Source organism: Marmota monax, unplaced genomic scaffold, assembly GCF_021218885.2.
Source record: "Marmota monax isolate L192 unplaced genomic scaffold, Marmota_monax_Labrador192_F-V1.1 WCK01_AAM20220418_F8-fsc00228, whole genome shotgun sequence".
Lineage (NCBI taxonomy): Eukaryota > Metazoa > Chordata > Mammalia > Rodentia > Sciuridae > Marmota > Marmota monax.
In genome coordinates this window covers 1,472,925-1,496,228 of record NW_026695240.1, presented here as the reverse complement: position 1 = coordinate 1,496,228, position 23,304 = coordinate 1,472,925, and the positions used below count along the sequence as shown (strand labels likewise).

At 55.2% G+C, this 23,304-nt stretch overlaps 2 protein-coding genes across 2 annotated transcripts; both read right to left on the bottom strand.

Annotated features, from left to right (window-relative positions):
* Nucleotides 1-8,447: 8,447 nt before the first annotated feature.
* On the bottom strand, nt 8,448-16,203 carry Lgals4 (galectin 4). The gene is made up of 10 exons (XM_046440155.2): nt 15,386-16,203; nt 15,062-15,150; nt 14,292-14,496; nt 11,884-12,018; nt 9,934-9,960; nt 9,786-9,824; nt 9,587-9,616; nt 9,235-9,323; nt 8,956-9,121; nt 8,448-8,675 (listed from the first exon to the last, which is right to left on the bottom strand). The coding sequence occupies exons 1-10, from the start codon at nt 15,428-15,430 to the stop codon at nt 8,529-8,531; spliced, it is 972 nt and encodes a 323-aa protein (XP_046296111.1). The 5' UTR covers nt 15,431-16,203; the 3' UTR covers nt 8,448-8,528.
* Nucleotides 16,204-16,576: 373 nt separating this feature from the next.
* Nucleotides 16,577-22,598, bottom strand: Ech1 (enoyl-CoA hydratase 1). The gene is made up of 10 exons (XM_046440154.2): nt 22,458-22,598; nt 21,914-22,121; nt 21,695-21,783; nt 18,227-18,351; nt 18,097-18,145; nt 17,917-17,981; nt 17,396-17,466; nt 17,238-17,309; nt 16,915-17,065; nt 16,577-16,842 (listed from the first exon to the last, which is right to left on the bottom strand). Exons 1-10 carry the CDS (start codon nt 22,507-22,509, stop codon nt 16,738-16,740), a joined length of 987 nt encoding a protein of 328 aa, XP_046296110.1. The 5' UTR covers nt 22,510-22,598; the 3' UTR covers nt 16,577-16,737.
* Nucleotides 22,599-23,304: the final 706 nt, after the last annotated feature.

The window sequence follows — 23,304 nt, the reverse complement described above, 5'->3', positions numbered from 1 at the left end:
AAATTGCTCAGCCTAGCTAAGTTGCTGAAGCTGGCCTTAAATTTGCAATCCTCCTGCCTCAGCCTCCCCAATTGCTGGGATTACAGGCAAGTGCCCCATGTCCGGCTAAAAGGTGCCGATTTTACCTGAATAGTTCAATGAGTTTTGACAAGTGTGAGACCTGTGTAACCACCTCCCCAGTGAGGCTCCCCAGTTCAGCCAAATAGCCAGACGCCCCCTCCCGGAGGAAACCCACGAAGTTTCATTTGCCTTGGCATAAAGAGGGCGGGGCAGACTGCTTTTTCTGACTTTAGGCCTCTTTCAGGAAACAATTTAGGTTAAAAAACAAACAAAAAAAAAAACATTTGATTGCACAGAAACGGCTGTAGGAATTTAACCCCAGGCTCCCTGGGGTCAGTGTGCACATGACTTTTTACTTATTTTTACACAGTAAATTCAGGGCTTGGGCTGGGGATGTGGCTCAAGCGGTAGCGCGCTCGCCTGGCATGTGTGCGGCCCGGGTTCGATCCTCAGCACCACATACAAACAAAGGTGTTGTGTCCGCCAATAACTAAAAAATAAATATTAAAAAAAAAAATTCAGGGCTTGCTTTGGTTTTGTAAATTAACATTCTAATAATGTCCAGTTCCATTTGTAAACTTTTAAAATTAAACTTAAACTCTTAAATAGTTTAAGTTGCATATACAATTTTATAATGTTAGATATATATATCTAACTTTTTTTTGTTTTGTTTTGTTTGTACCAGGGATTGAATCCAGGGTGCTTAGCCACGTAGTCATATCCTCGGCTCTTTTTATTTTTTATTTTGATACAGGGTTTCACTAAGTGGCTTAGGGCCTCACTAAGCTGCTGAGACTGGCCTCAAACTTGTGATCCTCCTGCCTCAGCCTCCCGAGTCCCTGGGGTTACAGGCAGGCTCCACAGCATCGGGCCCTGTATTTATTTTTTAGTTTGAATCATCCATTTTCCCAAGGGATTCTTGTAAACTTCAGTGCTCAAACAGTAAAATTCACTGAGTGGCTCTTTCCCTCTTCTTCCTTCCCTTTCTTCCTTTTGCCAAAAAAAAATGAGCTCCCAGGGCCATCCCACGGGTGGAGGGAGGTCATGGGTAGGGAGGCTGCCTGAGCGCCGGCTCACCGAGGTGGACAGGGCTGAGCAGGATGAGGCAGGTGACCAGGGCTGGCAGGAGGGGATGGACTCGGACCCAAGGGAGGTGCCACGCAGAGGTGTTGGGAAAGTGGGGGGTGGGGGGCAGGGATGGGTGCAGAGGTGGCCCTGGGTCACTGATGGGAACTGGAGCAGCTTCCTGCCAGAAGGAAGGACGGTGCCCGAGGCCTGAGAAGGTGAACTGCAGTTGGAGGTGTCCCTATAGAGGAATGAAGAGTCCTTGGGTTGGGGCCAGGGGAGAGCACTTAAAAAAAAAAAAAACTTGTGCAAAATCTACATGACCTCGGCTGACACTGTGTTGACACTGTGTCAGGAAATCCACACTGAGCCACCAGGGGTGTCCTGACCCTGGCTCAAGCCTGGCCTCTCCCTCTGGACAGTCCCCTGGAGGACCGTTCTCTCCTTAGCAGAGTGGGCGTGCGGCCCCCACAGTGATGAGGCTGCCCATCCCTGAGTCTCCCCCTGAACCGGACCTTGGCCCAGGTGCCGAGCAGGCCCCAGGGCTCTTGGCCACCCATGGGTGGGGCAGGAGTGGGCAGCACAGGAGGGCTGCTGGGCTGCTGGGAGAGGCTGCTGCTGAGGTCCCCCACGCTCCCTCTCCTTGCCTTCCAGAAACTTCTTTCAGCCCCCCCTCCACTTCCGCACTCTGGGATTCTTCTTGTGGTGTCTTGGGCCCAAGGGGCCTGGGACTGGGACTGGGACCAGTGTTACCAGAGTCCTGACTCTGAGGGGGTCCAATACCCAGGCCTGGCCACTTGGCCCAGAAGCCACACAGAAAAGGTAACGGTGATGGCGCTCGGGTCACAGCGCAGTGTAGAGCACTTGCCTGGCACTTGTGAGGCCCTGTGCGCCTTCTCAGCACCACATACAAACAAATATTCACGACAACTGAAAATATACATATATTAAAAAATAAAAAAGAAAAGGTAATGGTGAAGAGCAAGACTAGGGCCAGATGCAGTGACACACGCCTGTCGTCCCAGTGGCGTGGGAGGCTGAGGCAGGAGGATCGCAAGTTCAAAGTCAGCCTTGGCAACTCCCGTGAGGCCCTAAGCAACTCAGTGAGACCCTGTCTCTAAATAAAACATCAAAAAGGGCTGGGGTAGGGGCTGGGGTTGTGGCTCAGTGGCAGAGCGCTTGCCTAGCATGCGTGAGGCCCTGGGTTGGATCCCCGGCACCACATAAAAATAAACAAATAAAATAAAGGTATTGTGCCCATCTACAACTAAAATGATATTTTTTAAAAAGGTGGGGGGCTGGGATGTGGCTCAGTGGTTAAGCACCTCTGGGTTCAATCCCTGGTACCAATAAAAAGAAAAGCAAGAACGGAACGTTAGTCCATCAGTCTGGCCATCCTGGGAAGGCAAAGGGAGCCCCAGCACCCCAGCCCTGACAGCGGGGTGCTCACTGAGCTGTAGGTTTAAAAAGAGAGTCGGGCAGGCGCAAGAAGTTGGCATTGTCACTGCTCAGCTTGCGGTCTGGTTGATCATTATTTCAGTTGTGGACCCGCAAGGTGTCTTGTCACTTGAGGGGACAATCTCCATTTGCTGCTCAAGATGTTTATCTGTCAGGAGGAAGCAGTTTGGGTTCCCAGATGGCTCAGCGGGGGTCTTGTGGTGTCGTGGCTGGCCTGCAGGATCAGCTGTTCCTGAGCATGTTGTTGGTGCCTGAAAGCATCTGGGCCCTTCCGGAACAGAATTTGCTGACAGTGTCCCTGCAAATCCTGTGTCAGTCTTGAAGGGGCCTCAGGTAAATTTAGGACTGATTAACCTGGTGTTACCAGTTTTTCGATAAACACTCCTTAGATGATGAACACACCCCCGTGCAGAACGAGCATGTCGCACAACGCAAGCCAAGAAAGAGCCAGATCCAGAGTGAAGGCCAAATGCCTGCTTCCTCCTGCCTGAGGTCCCCTGGGCATCCGCAGCCTCAGTGCAGCAGTCTGAGTCCCTGTCGTAGCAGGGTCCCCACTGGGAATCACTCTCCGCCTGGATGGTTGGGGGACTAGAACTAGGACCCCCCACCTCCCTCCCTGCTTCACCCCGTTGACAATGGGAGCAGTTCTGGAAGGAGGAGTAAGGAGGGAAACAGGACAGATGTGGGCGGTGGAGCCACGTGTGCCTGGGACCCCAGCAACCTGGGTTCAAGGCCAGCCTCAGCCACTTAGTGAGACCCTGTCTCAAAATAAAGAGGAGAGAGTTGGAGTGTAGCTCAGCTGGTAGAGCGCTCGCCTGGCATGCACAAGGCCCTGGGTTCAATCCCCACACCACAAATAATGATAATAAGTTAATAAAAAGGAGAAGAGGCTGGGGTGTAGCTCAGTGGTAGGTAGGGTACCCCTGGGTTCAATCCCTAACCCCTAAATTTGTGACAGAGAGAGAGAGAGATGGAGATTGATTTGGTACAGAATGATTGAGAGAGAAAGAGGCCTGAGAGATGAGGGAAGACTGGGACATGATCACACCGTTGAAGAGCTCCTGCCTTTGGGTAAACTGCTTCCTATCCAGCCTCAGTCTCCCCATCTATAAAATGGGCTGATCAGCGCTCCCCGATCTGATCTGTGTGCTGTGGTCAGCTCAGTGGTCATCCAGGCGGCCCAGAGGCTGTTGCTTTGTCTTCCCTGTTCCACTCCCAATCACTGAGCACTGACCACGTGCCCAGCACAGTGCAGGGTGCATCAAGGGACAAAGAGGACAGCATTCTGCCCCTGGGAGCTGCCTTTTCTACATTATGGTCCTTGTTACTTTTGTCCTGTTACCGAGCCATAAAAACTGGGGTCTCCTGGAGCTGGGGCAGGAGGCTCCAGGCTGAGAAGGAGGAGCCTGAGACCAGCATTATGCAAGAACAGCACAGGGGTCCTGACTCCCGGGAAGAGGGGAACGGCCTGCCCCCTGCTGAAGCCCCAGTTGGTTTGCCTGCCTAGGGTCCCGTTTCTGCTGTCCCTGGCAGAGTGGTAAAGATCCCAGCCCCTGCTAGCACAGGACGGGGTGGAACAGCCAGGACCCCTCTCTCCTTCCTTGCCAGGAGAGGAGGGTAGACTCTCCAGGCTCAGCGGATCCCCAATTCACAGCCCAGAGGTGGTGGCCCCAGGCACGTCTCTGCCCATCAGAGTCTTGGAATTCCCAGGCCATCGCTCGCATTCAGAAATTCGATATATCCACTGGCTTTCTCCATGACCAAAGGATCTGGGGGTTCAAGGACAACCTCAGGGTTCCTCAGATAGTCCTAGGACTTCTGCATCTGACTATCTGAGACTCTGGAAACATGCGTGGAGTCCCTGGGCCCTGCTGGACACTGGGAGGTCTGGTCAGCCTCCTGAGGATCACAAGTTCAAGATCAGCCTCAGCGAGTTGCTGGAATTATAGGCATGTGCTGCCACAATCAGCTTTCCCCGTCAATCCTAGGACTTTCTGGGTTTAGGACTTCAGGCCTTCTGGGAGTCGGGTGCCCTGGGAATTGTGGGGTCACTGGTCTTGTTCCTAGTCTTCTGGGAACTGGGGATTTCCTGGGCATCAGGAATAATCTGGCCATCAGCAAAGGGCTCTTTGGCAGCTCCCAGGAGCATGGGAAATGAGGAGACCTTGAGCCTAGTGCCCAGGGCTCCCATAAACTTCTGGGTGCATCTGGAATCTGAAATCCAAGGCCATTAGTCCACCAGCCCTCCCTCTGCTAGGGTTTGGCCTTTGGCCTTGGACTCCAGACTAGGGATCTGCCTGCTCTGCTGCAGCTCCTGGAGTTAAGCCCTGAGGACAAGACTTTGCCGCCAGTGGGAGCCCAGGAAAGGGGAAACTCCTCTGATCCTGTTAGAACCGACTTGAGTCACGTTTTCCTAGAGGGGAACCTGATGCTCTCAGCGGGTGAGCGATTTCTCAGAGTCACTCAGAGAGTGTAGACCCAGGGCCTGATCCTGTTGTCGGTCTCCAGAATCTAACCCCAACCCTTGCCCTGAAAACGGGGTGATTGGAGACTTGAAGTATCACCACTTCGCCCACCGAGGCCACTGTCCCAGAGGAGCGCGTGCGTGAGCCTGCAGGAGCCGGCGGTGCCCTGCGGCTTGGGTCGGTGAAGGTCTCCCAAGCAGAACCCAAGAGCCTGCGGGGCTGCGGCGAGGCCGGGCGGAAGGATCCACTTAATAGAGATGAAGACACTGAGGTTTAGAGAGGTGAAGACAGCGGCTCAGGGATCTCAGCGAATCCGTGGCCACGCGGGATTCGCACCTGCGCCCGTCGGGCGATTCCTGCCGGGGGACAGGAGGGTCTTGATTTCCTGGGAATCAGGAATAATCTTGGAAGGGGTGGCTCTGTGGCCCCCGGGACCCTGAAAATGGCGCAGGCGGGCGGAGCTGGGAATTCTGAAGGATGTCACCGGGTCGGGCGGCATCCAGCATCCAGACAGGTCCCAGCCTGCGCATCCTCCAGGCAGACGCGACGCCCCGCGGAGCCAAGAGGGACGGGAAAGGCCGGCTTGGGGACCCGCAGCCCATCAGCACACGCCCTGCCCTCCAACCCAGGGGACCCTTTCCCGAGACTGTGGCGGGGGTAGCGACCACCTGGGGTGACTTTTGAGAGGCGGCACCACCTGGCGCCCGGTCGCTGCACGCTGGGCGTGGTGGCCGGGGTGGAGGAGGCTGCGAGCTGGGTCTGGCAGCCACGTTTCAGGAATATTTGTCCTGAGCCGCGCCTTGGAGGGAGGTGCCCTGGGCTTTGTGCCCAGATTCCCGGCGGGGCGGGGCCGAGCCCCCTGGCAATCATCAGTGACCTTGCCGCACTGACCCCAGCTGGTGGGGGACAGGCCAGCTGTTCCTGGCTTAGCCCGAATCTGATTGTGGCGTCCTTGGGGACAAGCGGTCCCAAGGACAAGCGGTGGATCCTGGCTCCACCTGCAACCTTCCCTTCGGGCTGGGCTGTGTCCCCACCCAGGAGCCTGGGCCCTGCTGAGACTCACAGCAGGAGACCCGGAAAGTCTGCCCCCAGTGCTTCTGTGCTGGTGTTAAAAGTTAACTTTTATTTGGCGTGACGAGACAAGCACACCTCGGGGTCTATAGCACTGGGAAATTGCATCCTAAAAATGACCTTGTGACACAGTCCACATACAATAAAAGTCATCCTTTTCTAGGTTCAGTTCCACGCATTTGGTAAACACAGCTGTGTGCTGCGCTCACACCGCACCCGCACCTGGCATCTCCCTTTCAGACCACAGGCTCATAGCGCCTGACAGTTTCTAATCAGTTCTGCATCTGTCTTCACAAACTAGTTCTTCCTGCTCTAAAACTAATTCTAAACTAAGTCTTCCTGCTCTAAAATTTAGAATTGTGGGCATGTGTGCCTATAATCACAGGAGACTGAGGCAAGAGGACCCCAAGTTAAAGGCGAGCCGGGGAACTTGGCAACACCCTGTCTCAAAACAAAAAGGACCAAGGATGTAAGCTCAGCGGTGGAGTTTCTCTGGGTTAAATCCTCAGTACAAAAAAAAAAAAAAAAAAAAAAAAAAAAAGTCTGATACAATCTGGGGCCTTCCCTTTCTTTCTAGTACATATTTTTAAAGCTATAAATTTTCCTCTGAAGACTGCTTTGGCTGAATTCTATTTGCTTTTTTTATTTTAGCTTTAAAATTTTATTGAAATTCAGGTTTAGAATTTAACAACTTAAGGGCTGGGTTGTGGCTCAGTGGTAGTGTACTTGCCTAGCATGTGTGAGACACTGGGTTCAATCCTCAGCACCGCATATAAATAAATAAAATAAAGGTCCACAAACAACTGTATAATACACACACACACACACACACATTAATTTAACGACAATACAGTATTATTTTGAATATATTCTAGGTAGTATTTTCACTTTCTTTACATGATTTCTGGCTAAACATTTTTGAAAAATACTTTTGATTGTAGATGGGCACACTACCTTTATTTTATTTTTTATGTGGTACTAAGGATCAAACCCAGTGCCTCACACATGTGAGGCAAGTGCTCTACCACTGAGCTACAGCCCCAGTCCAGTGGTTATAACTTTTAAGAACTTATACTTTCTAATTTTTCATGAGATGCCAACTACATACTTGTTAAAATCTTGGATATTTTTCCAATTGTTCTTATCTCAGTGTCAAAAGTTTAAGAAGTAGTGGGGCGTGGAACTCCAGGCTGTAATCCCAGTGACTCAGAAGGCTACGACAGGAAGATCTCAAGTTCAAAGTCAGCCTCAGAAATTTAGTGAGGCCCTGTCTCAAAATTTAAAAAAAAAATTTAAAAAGGTCTGGGGATATGGCTCAGTGGTAAAGCACTTCCGGATTCAATCCTCAGTATTTAAAAAAGTTTCATTTTATTTATTTATTTATTTTCTCTCTCTCCCTCTCGCTTTCTGGCACTGCTGGGGATTGAACCTGGGGCCTCATGCAGGCAGTCTACCATAGAGTTATATGCCCAACCTCATAATAATTTCCTTCGTGGCAAAATTAATACACTATCAAAATGCACAAATCTAGGCTGGGGTTGTGGCTCGAGTGCTTCTCTCACATGCATGAGGCCCTGGGTTCGATCCTCAGCACCTCATTAAAAAATAAAAATAAAGATATTGTGTCCATCTACAACGAAAAAAATAATTAAAAGAACTCTTTAAAAAATGCACGAATCTTCAGCGTACCTTCAGGGAGTTCTGGAAAATGCGTAAAACTTTGGAATCCAGGGCATAGAATGCCCCATCACCCAGGAAGTCGCCTCAGACACGCAGCAGTCTCCACGTAGTTGGAGTCACCCTAACCTGCAGAACGTCTCCCTCCCCTCCGGATCCCCTCCTTCCTGGCTCCTCTCCTGCCCCATACCTGTTTCTCCCCCAGGTCCCTGTCTCAGAGGTGGATCCTGATTTCCACTCAAGTCCCCTGACCTGTCACCCACCCACCCTTCACGCCTCCCCATGGTCTGGTTCTGTTCCAGCCCTGATGTCCCCTTCCCAGGTCCCTGCCTGCGTTCCCACTGGGTTCCTCAGAACCTGAACTCCAAGAGACAGCTAGGGGGATCCCTCTAAAGACCCCGTCTGGGCAGGGTGTGGTGGCACATGCCAGTAATCCCAGCAGCTCCAGGGGTGGGGGTGGGAGGGGATGATAAGGGAGGAGGATCAGCAGGTTCAAAGCCAGCCTCAGCCACCAAATCCCCAGAAACAGAGAGAGAGAACACACTGCTGCCAACACCTTGAGAGAAAGAATGGGTGACAGGTAGATGGGCGGTGGCCCGCCAGGCGGTCAGTTGGGGAGAGCTGAGGGAGGCGATGGAGCCACACAGAAGACACCCTCAGAGATTTTATTAGGGGTTAGGAAGGTGTCCTGGGGAATCCTTTTGTCTTTCCAGGAGTTTCGCCAAGAGTAGATCAGACCTGAACATAGGACAGGGTGACGTCGCCGTTGATCTCCAGCGTGTCCACTGTCTGGAAGGCGGGGAGGCGGTGGGAGTAGTCAAAGAGGTGCTGGCCGTTGTTGTAGACCTTGAAGCGATCCGTGCCACAGCGAATGGACAGCTGTGGGCAAGGGCCAGGCGTGAGGCCAGGGCAGGGCAGAGGCTCTGCCAGCAAGTGGGGAAGGGGACCCCAGACTTTTTTTTTTTTGTACTGTGGATTGAACCCAGGGGCACTTAACCTCCGAGCCACATCCCCAGCCCTTTTTATTTTTATTTATTTATTTTTCTGAGACAGGGTCTTGCTCAGTTGCTTAGGACCTGGCTAAATTGCTGAGTCTGTCTTCAAACACTTGGTCCTCCTGCCTCCGCCTCCCGAGCTGCCAGCAAGACCCCAGACTCACATCAAAGAACTGGCCAGGGCCAAACGGGTTGTGGGCGATCTTCCTCTCCTCAGAGCCCCAGGAGCCTCTCACACAGGTGTTCCTGACCACGGCGCCCTCACCCATGCGGGGGTTAATGTGCAGAGCCAGGTCCCCCGAGGACCCCACCTTGAAGTTAATGGCAAAGCTGAGGACAGAGAAGGAGTGTCAGATGGGTCTCCAAGGAGGAGGAATGGGTGCCTGGACTCCTGGGTCCCCGAGGGAGGAGGGCTGGGGTCCCCCTGGACCTAGGCTCTGTACCTCTTGGCCGTGGGGAGTACGTAGCCCTTGATTATGATGGTTCTCCGGGCCGTCAGCCCCCCATGCAGCTTCGTTGTGAATGGCACAGGCTGTGGGAGGAGAGATGGGTCCCGTCCACAGGCAAGTCCCCAAAAGCCAGGTCCAAAGACACGTTTTCAGAGTGCAGCCCTCTTTGTTCTTGGGAGATGTCCCCAAGCAGGTTCCTGCACCCCCTCCCACCTCCAGTCTCAAGCACCCTCCACCCACCACAGAGCTGACCTCCGAGGCCCCCCACGGGTCAGCCCCTCCCCCCACCAGTCCCCCCCTCCCCCAGCCCACCCACCAGAGCCCCAAGCCCCTCAGGGTGCCATACCGGGTTGAAGGTAGGGGGTCCCATCATGGTCTGTGAACGTGAGGAGGCAGCCATGTTATTCCATGACAGTTGACAAATGCCACGACACCCTGCTGTGCACACATCCTTCTCCACCCTGGGTTAGTGGGACCGGCCACAGCCCCCCCAGTGCGCCCCCACTGTCCCCATCCCTCTGACGGTCCCACAGCCCGGTACTCACAGGCAGGCTGCCCAGGTGGTGATGATTGGGCCCGGGACCCTGCAGGGATGGGTGGGGAGGTAAGGGACCCCGGTCCTTCAGCCACCCAGACAGCTCCCTGGCTGCTCCTCTTCCGCCCCGGGGAGCCCTGGCCCCAGCAGGTACTTACATAGTGAGGTGGCAGGCCCATGGGTCCCTGTGGGTGCAGAGAGAGGAAGAGGAGATGATCAGGACCCCAAATTCAGGACAGAAGTTATCAAGGACGCCTGCCCCGGGCAGCCAAGGCCACCATGCAGGGGTCTCTGAAGTTCAAGGTCGGCCCCAGATGACTGCCCGTTTCCCCTGAGCCTCCCCCAGACCTTCAGGACCACGGCTGAGGACTCTGCTCCCTGTTTGCTGCCCAGGGTCCTCGGTCCCCAGTCCTGCCCTCAGCCCAGAGGCCGGATCTCACAGCCCAAGCACCTCGGGACCCCTGCCCCGGCCTCGCGAGCCACCCCATCACCCCATCTCCAGCCGCCATGGCCCCTCATCCACGTGCCCAGCCCTGGGCAGGCGGGGCCCTCGGGGCCCCCCGGAGCTCCCTGTCCCCCAGGCCAGGAGACCCCTCTGCCTAGACCGCCTTCCCCCCTCCCTCCTTGGTTTCCTCCCCCTTTTCTCTCATTGCCTCCTTTCTGCCTCGACCTCTGGTTGCAGCCCCTGTTCTGAAGCCTTTTAAAAATGGCCGCGCAGCTGTTTTCCTGTTGAAAACGAATCGGTGCTGCCCCGGGGAGAGGCACAGGAGGCAGGAGAGCCCCCGCAGGCCCTGCGCCTGTCACCCGCTCTGTGACCCTGGGCCCGTTACTAAAGCTCTCTGGGCCTCAGTTCCGCATCTCACCACCATGGGTCACTGGGCGGATTAAAGGGATGTGGCAGTGTCAGTGTGCCCTCCCCACCCTGTCCCTGGCCTCCTCATGGGTGACACAACCCAAAGTGAGATCAACAGTGAGTTCCTTCTTCCTGTGATTTGATCCTACATCTCTTGAGACCCCTGGAAACAAAATGTGCTTTTTCAACTGTTAAAAAAAAAAAAATTGTGCTTTTTTCTTTCTTCTTTTCTTTTTTTCTTTTCTTTTTGGCACTGGGAATGGAACCCAGGGTGCTTAACCACTGAGCCACATCCCCAGCCCTTTTTATTTTCTATTTTGAGATGGGATCTCACTAAGTTGCTTAGGGCCTCTCTAAGTTGCTGAGGCTGGCCTTAAACTTGCAATCCTCCTGCCTCGGCCTCCTGAGCTGCTTGTGCCACCATGCCCTTCTTCTGTGGCTGCCTGTGTGTTTTTGGACTCCATATTGGACGAGGAGAGCCCCCTGCTGCTGTGTGCAGCTGTTAACGTTCCTCCCATCTCTGGGTGATGGACCCTTGTGTACCCAGTCACCTGTTGGGGAACACGTGGGCAGCTCTGACTCTGGGGCTTGTTTCTTTGGAGGGTGCCGGGGATGGAACCCAGGCCTCGCGCTGGCTGGGCAAGCCTCTGCCCCTGAGCTGCCTCCCTAGCCCTGGGTTTTTGTAAATGGCGCTGCGGGGGTGGTGCTGGGGGTGCACGGTGGCCGCCCTTTGCCTACTGTTCACCGAGTGCCGTCCCTCGGCCATCGCAGTGTGGTGTGCCAGCGCTCCGAGGCTCGCCAGCTCTTTTCCAAGGACACTGTGTCTGCCGCGCTCCCAGCCACGTGGGAGGGCTGGCTGGGCCACCCGCCTGACCACAGAATGCTCCTGAGGGGCTGACGGGCATGGAATGGCAGCTCGTGGCTTTGATTGAGGTCCCCAGGTGACAAATGGCATTAAGCAACCTGTCGTGAATGTGCTTTCTGTTCACAAATTCTTATCTCACTTGCTGACTCCGTTTACACACCTTCTCCTCCAGGAAGCTGTTTCTTTGTGACCCTGTGACTAAGTCTTTCCTTTTCTCTCTCAGGTCCCCTGTGTGTCCTTTGCCCTGGCCCCGTCCCTCTGCCCGCGCCTCCCCACGGGGGTCCTGACCACTGGATGACGTCCCTGCCTGGCACAGAGCAGGCGCTTGGGGGGACAGTGGGGACAGATTAAGGAAGGAAAGAAGCAAAAAAGGGAGGGGCCAGCACGCACCTGATTTGGGGTGAACTGGCCCCCGAGAAAGTTGATTGACTGAAGATGCAGGTCGCCATTCACCTGCAGGTGGGTGACCATCTGCAGGGGCAGCCGGTGTCCAAATTCGTAGAAGGGGTTTCCATTGACCACCACCTGGAGCGGGGACAGGAGGGGTCAGCATGGGGACCTGGGGCAGGTAGGAGCAGGGAGCGGGAGGCAAGCTGGAGAGCCCGGGCCTCAGGGACCTTGGAGTCCAGGGGTCAGAGATCAAGCTGGGGTCAGAAGTCAGGTCAGGAGGGTCCAGAGAAGAGGGTTTAGCTGGAGATGGAGATCAGGAGAGGACTCGCCCGAGGCCTGGCTTTGGCACCAGCTGGGTAGGTTTAAGGTCTAGCTCTGACACGCCCTGGCTGTGTGACCTCTGAGCCTCTGTTTCCCCATCTGTGAATTGGGAACCTGCTCATATCTGAGCTGGTCGGGAGATGCAACCCGACGTGACAGGGTGTGTTGGAGGCAGGTGGAGACCGGGGGTCCGTTGCTCGGTGTAGCTCAGGCGTCCGGTTCCATCGTGATGCTAAGTGACAGGCACAGGGCCAGGATCCAGCTCCATGGGACTGGGCACTTCCCACATGCTAAGCCCTGGATGTGGTGACATCCACAAGGGACCTCAACAGCTCAAGGGATCCTTCCCATTGCCCAAAACGAAGGCTATAGGTGTAGAGTGACCAACTGGAACCTGAGCGTGGACAATCCTGGCCCAGATGCCGAGGTTAGGAATTTGGCTCCACGCCTGTAATCCCAGCAGCTTGGGAGGCTGAGGCAGGAGGATCGAAAGTTTGGGGCCAGCCTCAGCAAATCAGCAAGGCCCTGTGCAACTTAGTGTGATCCTGCCTTGAAATGAAAAAAATTAAAAGGGCCAGGGCTGGGGCTGGGGCTTAGTGGTAGAGGCTCGCCTAGCACATGGGAGGCCCTGGGTTCCAGGCTCAGCACCACATAGAATAAATAAATAAAGATATTGGGTCCAACTACAACTAAAAAAAATTAATATATTTTTTTAAAAAAAGGCTGGGGATGTGGCTCAGTGGTTATGCATTCCTGAGCTCAATCACCAGTACAGGGGGAAAAAAAGAAGAAAGAGAAGGAGGAGGAGGAGAAGGAGAGGAAGAAGAAATCTGGTGCTCAGACAAAGAGCCTGGGGCCTGGGGGTCTCCCACCACATCTGGTCCAGGAGAACACGCACAAGGAGTTTGGCCACAACAGAGGACCTGGTCAGAGGGCAGAGGCCAGGGATCCCTGCACAACCATTTGAGGTCACCCACCAGGTGCTCTAAGCCACACAACATGGTGAGTGAGAAAAGAAATGGAAGGCAGTGGCCCAGAGCTGTTGTGTACATACTTTAAATAAAAGACAAGCACACCTGCAATCCCAGCAAGGGAGAGGCTGAGGCAGGAGGATCACAAGTTCGAGGCCAGCCTCTTCAACTTTGTGAGGCCCTACGCCGCTTAATGAGGCCCTGTCTCAAAATAAAAGATAAAATAAAAAGGGCTGGGAACGTGGCTCAATGGTTAAGTGAACTTGGGTTCAATCCCTGATACCAAAACCAAAACAAAACAAAACCACCCCTGTGTGAGACTGATCAGCGGCAGGCACCCACCCTCTTTGGACCTGGATCAGACACATCGGAAAAACAACATTATGTGACGGCTGGAACAGGCAGGTGATATTAAGGAAGAACCTTCCCTTTGTAGGTGTGACAGTGGCATTGTGTCTATGCTCTTACAAATGGAGACATTTATGAATGAAATGACATAATGTCTGGGATCTGCTTTTAAATAACAGGGGAGGCAGAGTTGGTGGAAGAGGAGGAGACGCCCTTGCGAGGTGTGGGACACACCACTCGGCTTTCTGTGCCTGGGGCTTCCTTTCGTGTGTGTCCAGAGCACGGAGCAGACAGAGCGGAAGTCTGCATCTGCGAGCACTGGGAGCCCGAGGTGAAGAAGGCCGGCAGCAGCCAAGGGAGGAGAAGGAGGGAAGCAGCAAGAAGAGGTGGAATAGGCAGGAGGAGAAGGAGAGGAAAGGGAAAGGGAGGCAGGAAGGGGGAAGGAAGAGAGGGAAGAAAAGAAAGAAGGGAGAAAGGGAGCAGGGGGCGGTGGCACACGCCTGTAATCCCAGCACCTCGGGAGGCGGAGGCGGGAGGATCGGGATTCAAAGCCAGCCTCAGCAACACAGTGAGGCCCTAAGTAACTCAGGGAGACCCTGTCTCTAAATAAAACATAAAAAAGGGCTGGGGACGTGGCTCAGTGGTTAAGCCTCCTGGGTTCAATTCTGATACCAAATAAATAAAGAAAGAAACGGAAGAAGAAGGAGGCAGGGAGGCAGGGAGGAGGCTGGAGGGGGGGGGGAGGCCGAGGGAGGCGCCCAGCCAGACCTTGTAGTGTTCCGCCATGATCATGAACACCAGCTCAAAGGGGGCCCCCTTGCTGAAGGGCATGCTCCTCTTCCTCTCCTCGTTGCCCCAGCGGCCACCCTGCTGTGAGTTGAAGACCACCTTGTCCCAGCCATCGAAGCGGGGATTGAAGTGGAAGGCGATGTCCGCCCCCGGGTCCTGCCCCACAGCAAAGTTCACCTGGAACCTGGTGAGACACAAAGGGCTGATTCCCCAGAGGACACCTGCTGCCTGCAGGGACCCCTCCAGGGACCTCTGTCCTCACCCTCTCCCCACATTCTCTGCCCCGGGCACTACTGACCAAGCCAGGAGAGGAGGTCGTGACCTTGAGTTCCAGAGATGGACTCCCACAGCCGCCCCTTGGCTCGCTGCTCCTTTGAGACCACCTTCCCCACCCCTCCCAGTTTCAACTGTTTGCTCTGGGGACTCCTGCGGTCACAGCTGACATCCATTGGTTGGAGTTTCTCTGCTCCTTCCTGGACCCCGACAGTCCTTCCCCACCCATAGCCAGAGAAGCTGGGAATGCCCAGGTCAGGGCACCTTCCACACTGCCCATCACCAACCTTCAGAAGTTATTCCAACAGGGCAGGACCCAGCTGCCACAGGGCCTTTGCACTGGCAGTTCCCTCTCCTCTCTTCCTCCATTCCTCCCTCTCTCTCATCTTGGAGGTGGCAAAAAGCTCCTACAGGTGGGCCGCAGCACCGGCTCCCTTGCAGCCTAGCCTGGTGGGACGAGGTGGGGGTCCACTTACCGCTTCATCTTCTCATCGGCCACTCCTTGGATGTAGATGGACATTCCGATGCTGAGGCCGCCGGGGATGGGCTGGTTGTAGGGCAGAGTCTGGAGAATGGGCCAATGAGGGGCGTCAGAGGCCATGGGACAGTCGCAGCCCTTCCCCCTCACCGAAACCCCTTCTGGTCCCGCAAGCAGGGGACATGAAACTGGAGTGAGGAAACTGGGGGAAGAAGCCCAGAGCCAGCCGGAGCATCATGATGGGGGGCCTGATGGTTGGGGGTCCCCCACGGGTTGGAGTGTGGCTCAAAGGGCCTGGGGTGGGGCCTGGCTGGCATCTCACCGGGTTGTAGGTGGGCTGGTAGCCGGGTGCAGGGACAAAGGCCATCTTCAGAGGCTGCGCTGGTGGCTTGTGCTAGAGAGGAGCTAGAGGAGAGAGAAAGTGGCAGGTGGCAGGCAGTGGGTGGCCCTTATAGCAGAGGCAAAGGGAGTGGCAGGCAGGGAGGGCCACGAGGTCCTTCTCCCAGGGATCCCTGAGCACACACTGGCTTTCCTGGTGGACACTCGTCCCCACCTGCCCGGGCACAAAGAGGAAGTGCTTGTAGACTTCGGCCTCACCGGGGCCTTATCAGAGCCCATAAAACCCTGCCCAGACTCTGTTGGCAGAGGGAGGGTGGGACCAGGCAGCAGGGCCAGGGCAGGGCCGCAGGAGTGGCCTGGACAGCTGGGCGGTGGGAGCAGCCCGAGCTCCCGACTCTGTGGAAGGGTGGTGGCCCGAGCCCTGGCGCCCAGCAGGTCCCCGCAGTACGCTGCGTCCTGGGGACAGTGGGTGAGAGCCCACTCAGAGCCAGGGGTTCCTGGCCCCGGTCCTGCCTCCGCTACTCCTCGGCTATGCCGTCCCGGGTCCTTACCCTGGATTCGCCCCTTTTCCTGGGGCTAAAACAGAAGTGACAGTAGCAACTTCATAGATCCTTAAAAGGAATCGCTAAACTAATAAATGCCCAGAGCAGGCTTGGCATGCAGAGGGCGCACAATTAATGTTTGGTCTCGACACTCATTCCAGACATAAACCCAGGAGGCTGGGATTATATATGATAAGAAAACCCAGTGTGGGGCTGGGGCTCAGCCGTGGAGCACCCGCCCAGCCTGTGGGGCCCTGAGCTCCATCCCCCTATCACCAAAGATCTTTTTGTTTTTTAAACTTTTTTACAAAGAAAATCCAAAGTTTAAAGAAATGAGGCGGGCAGCACAGGCCCCAGCCAGATTCCAGCAGGGGGTCCCCTCCGCTGGGGAGTGAAAGGCACAGACAGTGGGCACAGTTCCCAACTGCAGGGAGGAGACCAGGGGTAGGTTCTTGGGGGGATTTCAGGCCCAGGGAACCCCACAACCTCGGCTCCCTCCTCCCGGGACGTCCTGTTGGCCCTGGCCACCCGCAGCTGCTGGTCACCGTTCCCGCGGGCCAGATCCCTAAACCACCTTCACCACTGCCCTCCCTGGAGCCCTGCCACCTGTCCTCTCCCAGTAAAGACACAGGTTCTTTATAATGTTTTATTGTCCAAAGAGCCAAGAGAAGGCCCTGGGCTTGAAATCGGTGTCGCAGGGCGATACACTGAGGGGCACTCGGAGACCGTCTCCATTCCGCTCTGCAGAGAGAAGCCGGACCCCAGGCGCCGCAGGCCGGGGACCCGAGGGCTCTCAGAGTTTGGAGAAGGTGACACTTTTCGCGTCCTTCTTCTCCATCATGGCCTGCACGGACTTGACGATGTCCTGGGTTTGCAGCATGCTCATGTTCCAGGTCGCCTGCACAGAGAGGGCCACCAATCAGAGGACAGGCACGCGCAGCCCGCGCCCCACCGGCTGCCCCGGCCTTACCATGTAGCTGAGGCCCTCGGCCACCGGGCGGTCGCGGGAGTAGAGCAGGTTGATCTTGGTGCTCTGCACGGCCACCGGGCTCTTGCTGGCAATCTCGGCCGCCAGGGCCAAAGCCAAGTCCAGCATGAGCTCCTTGTCCGGGAACATGCGGCTGCGACGAAGGGACAAGAGGGGTCGGGACAGGCAACTGGGGAAGGGCCGATGGGCTGTGGCCCTCACAGAGGACCCCAGTAAAAGGGCCCAAGGACAGGAGGGTGCTGGCCCCCAAAGGAAACAATCCTGCTGAGGACACACAGGGCCAGGCCCGGCGCTCCCGCACCCACCTGACCAGCCCACTGCTCAGGGCCTCGTCGGCCATCATCTTGCGGCAGGTGAAGGCCAGTTCGTTGACCAGGCTGCAAAAGAGAAGCGTGGGTCAGACACGGCTGTCATCTGGGAGATGCCCTGTGGTCCCCTCCCGGGGTCCCCTCACCGCACCCACCTCTGGTTCCCGATGACCTTGGGCAGTCGCTGCAGTGTCCCCACATCGGCAGCCAAGCCCACGTCCACTTCCTGGGGGGCACAGAGGTGTCAGGGTTCATTCTGCCAGGGGTGCTCCCCAGGACACCGCCATCAGGGGCTCCCCCAGGGCACCCAGGCAGGTGCCCTGATCCCTGCCCTCCAGGTCTTCCCTTTGCCACATCTTTCTCCAGAGCGACGCCCTTCCTGACCCCTTTACCACATCAGGGTCTCCATCCTGCCTCCCACCCTCTCCCGCAGGCCCCCAGCAGTGACCCCAGCCTCCCGCCTGTCCCCACACCCCACCTCCCCGGCTCCTGACCTCACCGGGACCGCCTGCCCCTGGCTTCCTCATGGCCCAGCCTGCTTCGGAAGGTTCAGTTCGGACCCTCTTCCCAGAGGCCCTGAGGGCAGGCTCCCTGGCCCACCCTGGCCCTGTTCTGCTCGGGCTCACTGCCCAGTGGTGTGCAGGACCCCGGAGGCAGGAGCTTAGGGGTAACTCACCTTCACCTGGAATACAGCGTCCTGGGTACAGTAGCGGATGTCACAGGCGGTGATGAGGTCCACACCTGGGGGGGCAGGGAAACTGAACATCACCCTGCGGGTCGTGGGGTGGCTTCTGGGGGCACGAGCCAGCCAGCGTGGGCACCCTGGCAGCAGGTGACGGCAGGAGACCAGGCTCACCTGCTCCAATACAGTTCCCGTGGATGGCAGCGATCACGGGCTTGGGGCACTGGAAGGGAATGGGAGGGTCAGGGTCAGGGTGGGCCACAGAGAGAGGCCACAGAGGATGCCCTCCAGCCCCCAGAGTCACCTTCTCAATGACACTGAAGGTTTCTTGGAATCTGCTGATGAGGTCACGCAGGTACCAGCTGATGCGGGCCACATCGTCCCCTTCAGGCTGCAGGAGGTTTGAAGCCATGTCCATGAGGTCAATACCTGAAGAGGAGGCAGGCAGAGGCTCGCCCAGCCCACCAGGACCCACCCACCACCTGGCCGGGGCCAGAACCCAGACACCATGGGTGGGAACCCCCAAATCAGCACAGTACAGAAGGCAAGTCCCACAGACTCCCAGGGGATGGCCTGTGAGCGTGAGCTGAACAAAGACTGCCACCAAGGCACTGCTGAGTCTGTTCAGCCACCCAGTGAGGTGGACCCTAGGACGCACCCAGTTTGCTGGTGGTAAACTGAGGCACAGAGAGGTGGCACACTCACCTAAAGTCCCACCAGCTTGTGAGCAGAACTGAGGTTTTGGTTGTGTGCAGTGGCACACGCCTGTAATCCCAGTGACTCAGGAGGCTGAGGCAGGAGGATCACCAAGTTCACGGCCAGCCTCAGCAACCAAATGAGGCCCAAGCAACTCAGTGAGACGCTGTCTCAAAATTTTTAAAAGGGGAGAAGCTGGGACGTGGTTCAGTAGTTAAGCACCCCCGAGTTCAACCCCTGGGACCACACAGCTGGCTCCAGAAGACTCATTTCCTTCTTATCCCAGGTGGGCACGGACTCAAGTTTTATGGCAAAATTGAGTCCATGGTGGTGATCTTGCCTCAGAAGGCAAGACCCAGATGGAGCAGATATTATGGCTCCCATTCAAGATAATCCTGAGTTTGACTTGTGTCCCCCCAGCCATCCTCTCTCACTCTACTCCTGGTCCCCCGTTCCCACCTGTCCTCAGCTGGTCCCCACACACAGCCTGTGAAGCCTGGAGTTAGGTTAGAACCCCCTCTTCTTCCCTTCCATCCCACTTTCTTAGAATAAAACACCAAGTCCTCACCGGGGGTACAGCTAAGTAGTACAGCACCTGACCTGCACGCTCTAGGCTACGGGTTCCACCCCCAAGACTGCAAAAAACACCTACGGGGGTGCACACCTGTAATCTCAGCAACTCAGGAGGCTGAGGCAGGAGAGCTGCAAGTTCAAGGCCAGCCTCAGCAACTTAGTGAGACCCTACCTCAAAATAAAAAGTAAAAAGGACTGGAAATGTGGTTCAGTGGTTAAGCACCTCTGGGTAAAGAAGGGGTTCAGTGGGCAAGCACCCTGCACCCAAAATAACAACAATAAAGCCTTCTGAAGGCAGATGGGGCTACAAGGTCGTGGAGATGGAGCCCCAGAGGCCCGAGCGGAAGCTGGACGGCAGCGGCGTCAGTCACCACTGCTGTGTGTCCGTTTCAGCAGAGGTCATAGCATCTGAGCAGCCTGCTGGCGACTCGGGCTCCCACACTACATCTGAGGAGCCTGAATGACTCACCAAGAGCTAGGACAAGCCCAGTATGACGGCCTCTTGCGACACCACCTTCCACTGTGTGTGTGTGCGTGTGTGTGTGTGTGTGCGTGTGTGAGTGTGACTAGGGACTTTACACACGGCAATCTTCCACAGAGTGGCAACTCCAACCCTCATTTTTATTTTGAGGCATGGTCATGCTAAGTGGCCAAGGCTGGCCTCAAATGCGCCATCCTCCTGCCTCAGTCTCCCAAGTAGCTGGGACCACAGTTGTGCCCCGCTTCTCCCTAGTTCTTCTGGTTTAACTGCCCTGGCCCTGCAGAGGCTGGCGATTGCTACTGCTTGAAATAAAGGGCCCAGGTGTTGGGACCAAGTGTCCCCCTCCAAAGCAAGAACGCTGCAGGTGAGTCGCTGGGAACTTCTAAACATCCTTCATAACCCTGCTGTCACTCACCCCCGTGAAGCCACAGCAATAAACAGGTCGCAGTGTTAACGCTGGGCACATAGGAATGTTCTGCACGTCAACTTCTTTCATTTAATCTTCATAAACCCAGTGAGATTGGTCTGGTGGGATATCCATATTCTTCAGATGAGGAGCCAGCAGCAGAGAAGCGAGGGGACAATGACAAGTGGTAGAAGTGGGGCTGCCTAATGCCAGAGCCTTTTCTTTTTTCTTCTGATTTTAGGGATGGAACCCAGGGCCTAATCTGTGCTAATAACATACTCTCCCTCTGTCATACCCGCTCCCCTGAGCCCTTGCTTTTAACCAGCACCACAGTCACCTGGGTCACAGTTGCAGTGGTTAAGATCAAGGATTCTGCTGGGTGTGGTGATGCATGCCTGTGATCCCAGGGACTCAGGAGGCTGAGGCAGGAGGATTGCAAGTTTGAGGTCAGCCTCAGCAACTCAGTGAGACCCTGTCTCTAAATAAAATATAAAATGGGGCTGGGAAGATGGCTTAGGGGTTGAGTGTCCCTGAGTTCAATCCCCAGTACCAACAACAACAACAACAAAAAATCAAAAGGACTGGGACTGTAGCTCAGGGTAGAGCATTCTTGAGTTCAATCCTGGGGGAGGCAGGGGCGGAGAATAGGACCTTGGATCACAAGGTCCATTCTATCATTGGATCACTGTGACCCTGAATTTCTTCTTCTGACCTTCAAGGGCTTGCTGTTAAACACAGGTCAAGAGATAGCCACAATCAGCCAGGAGTTGAAAGATGAGACCCAGAATGAAACCTCATCTTTTTTTTTTTTTGGCACAAGGTGACTGACCAATTTTTTGTTTTTGTTTTTTGTTTTTAGTACCAGGGATTGAACTCAGGGGTACTCAACCACTGAGCCAGATCCCCAGCCCTTTTTAAAAATACTTTATTTAGAGATAGGGTCCATTAGGTTCCTTAGGGCCTCAATAAATTGCTGAGGCTGGCCTTGAACTTGTACTCCTCCTGCCTCAGCCTCCCAAGTCAGTGAGATTACAGGTGTACACCACAATACCTGGTTTTCCCCCCTGCCCTACAATACCAGGGATTGTATCCAGGGGTGTTCTACCACTAAGCAATATCCCCAGCCTTTTCTTTTTTCAAAGACAGGGTCTTATTAAGTTGTCAAGGTGTTGGGGCTGGCCTCAAGCTTGTAATCCTCCTGCCTCAGCCTCCTGAGTTGCTAGAACTACAGATGTCCACTAGCATGCCCAAACACATATTCTTATGATAACACTCTTGGTTAACACAGCAATAGATTCAGAGTGGTTAAGTGCCTTGTTCAAGATCACAGATCCATGACAGAAACCCAGACTTCAGGGCCTAGGACTCTGTCATGTTCTGTTGGACTCATCTATATAACATTTTTTTTAGTAGAGGTGCTGGAGAAGGAACACAAGGTGTCATGCACGGCAGGCAACCACTCCATCGCTGTGCCACAACCCAGCCCTCTATATTTGAGTGTTTTAAATTAGGCCTTTAAAAAAATTTGATGAAAATTTAAGTTAGAGTCTGCTTAAAACCCTAATGAAGAAGCACTCCTTCTGCTCTGTCAGCAGCAGGGTGCTGGAGCACAGTACCTGAAGAGAACATCTTTCCTGCACCTGAGATCACTACAGCCCGGCAGTCAGAGTCTTGAGCTATCTTGTTGAAGCATTCCACCATCTCTCTGTGGAGAAGCACGGAGTGAAGGCCTAAATCTGGGGTGCAAACCCCCTGCCCTGATGTCCATCTCTCCCAAGGCCACTCTGACCGGTCCCTCTACCGCTGCCCCTTCCTCCAGGATCTACAGGCCAGACCTCCAGAAGGCCTTGTTCATGGCATTCCTCTTGTCTGGTCGGTTTAGCTGCACATGGAGAATGTGTTTCTCAGCAGGTGTCACCAGAAGGGACTCATAGCTGTGGCCTGAGGCTTCGCAGGGGGCTGCTCTGGAGGCCTGCTCTTGGGCAGCAGAGCCCATGGGGCGAAGGCTAACACTGAAGTCCTGCTGGGCGGGTACTGTGAGTCCTGCAGAGAGAGAGGAAGACCCCCAAATGGGGACATCACATCTTCAAGAGCAGAGGACACACACCTCTGTGACTCTAGGTTGGAGAAGACAAGCCCTCGGAGACCTAGGGTTAGAGGGATACGGGCTGTAAGATTGGGGGACACTTATTGTGGGTCATGACCCAGAACGGAGACAAGCTGTCAGCGACTCCACACTGCGAGGCGCGAGCTTGCAACAGGGGACAGCCCTTCCTCGGGCAGCTCGGACCCTCGGTAACCCCGACAGCCTTCCTGCTTTACGGCTGCTTTGACAGCGCGACGCAGCCATGGACCCCACACAGGTCCGGAGTGACTCACGCCGCATCAGCAGGTTGCGGAGACTGCGAGAAGCCGCCATCGCTACTGCCATCGTCGCAGTCCTGGGACTGGTTCTGCGGAGTAACCAACAGGAGGAAGTCAAGGGGCGGGGACAAAGCAGCCTACGTTGGGTGAGGGCACCGAAGCCGCAGGCTAACCGGCAATGACGCCTTTCTTTCGCCATCTTTACTAAGGGCAACCGGAAGGAGGGCGCCTGGGGAGGGCCCTTTGCCCCAGTGGGAACCCGGCCTCAGAAAGTTCCGCCCGCGACCACCGCTGGGTGTGTAAGTTCACCGCCGCGCAGCTGGGCCATGGCGGGCAGCGGAGCTGAGCCTCAGTTACATAACCACAACACAGCCGCCGCAGCCCGGCAAGTGCATATTTGCATGTGTAAGTTAATCTAAGAGGAAAAAATTACTTATAAATTAAGAGAAAAAAAAATTACTTTTTTTTTTAACACCTCTTTTGGTGTCTCCAGAAGAGGGTCCAAAGGATTTACAGAGAGGGCAACTTGACTCAGGATCAATGAGTCCCTGGCACAAGTCATAGAAGTGAATTTTTCAGCAGGTTGACACAGATTTTATAGAAAAGCGAAGGATATGCATTCAAGGAGAGCAGGCAAGGGGCACACGCCTGTAATCTCTGCAACTCGGGAGGCTGAGCCAGGAAGATTGCAGGTTCAAGGTCAGCCTCAGCAATTTAGTGAGACCTTATTTCAAAATAAAAAGGGAGGGTGGATGGGGACGTGGCTCAGTGGTTAAGCAACCCCCTGGGTTCAGTCCCCAGGACCAAAACAATCAAGGGAGGATGCAGGCCATCTGGAGAGTGAGGGCCATCTGGAGAGTGA

Bases quoted from the DNA above. Each gene is read 5' to 3' on its own strand.
- Lgals4 (XM_046440155.2), bottom strand. From the start codon at position 15,430: ATGGCCTTTGTCCCTGCACCCGGCTACCAGCCCACCTACAACCCG. The intron at 15,151-15,385 runs GTGAGATGCCAG...CCCATTCTCCAG, and splicing joins ACCAGCCCACCTACAACCCG to ACTCTGCCCTACAACCAGCC. The intron at 9,617-9,785 runs GTGAGTACCGGG...TCACGTTCACAG, and splicing joins ACCACCTGGGCAGCCTGCCT to ACCATGATGGGACCCCCTAC.
- Ech1 (XM_046440154.2), bottom strand. From the start codon at position 22,509: ATGGCAGTAGCGATGGCGGCTTCTCGCAGTCTCCGCAACCTGCTGATG. The intron at 22,122-22,457 runs GTGAGTCACTCC...CTCTCTCTGCAG, and splicing joins CCGCAACCTGCTGATGCGGC to GACTCACAGTACCCGCCCAG. The intron at 17,310-17,395 runs GTGGGTGCGGTG...TCTCTTTTGCAG, and splicing joins AAGGTCATCGGGAACCAGAG to CCTGGTCAACGAACTGGCCT.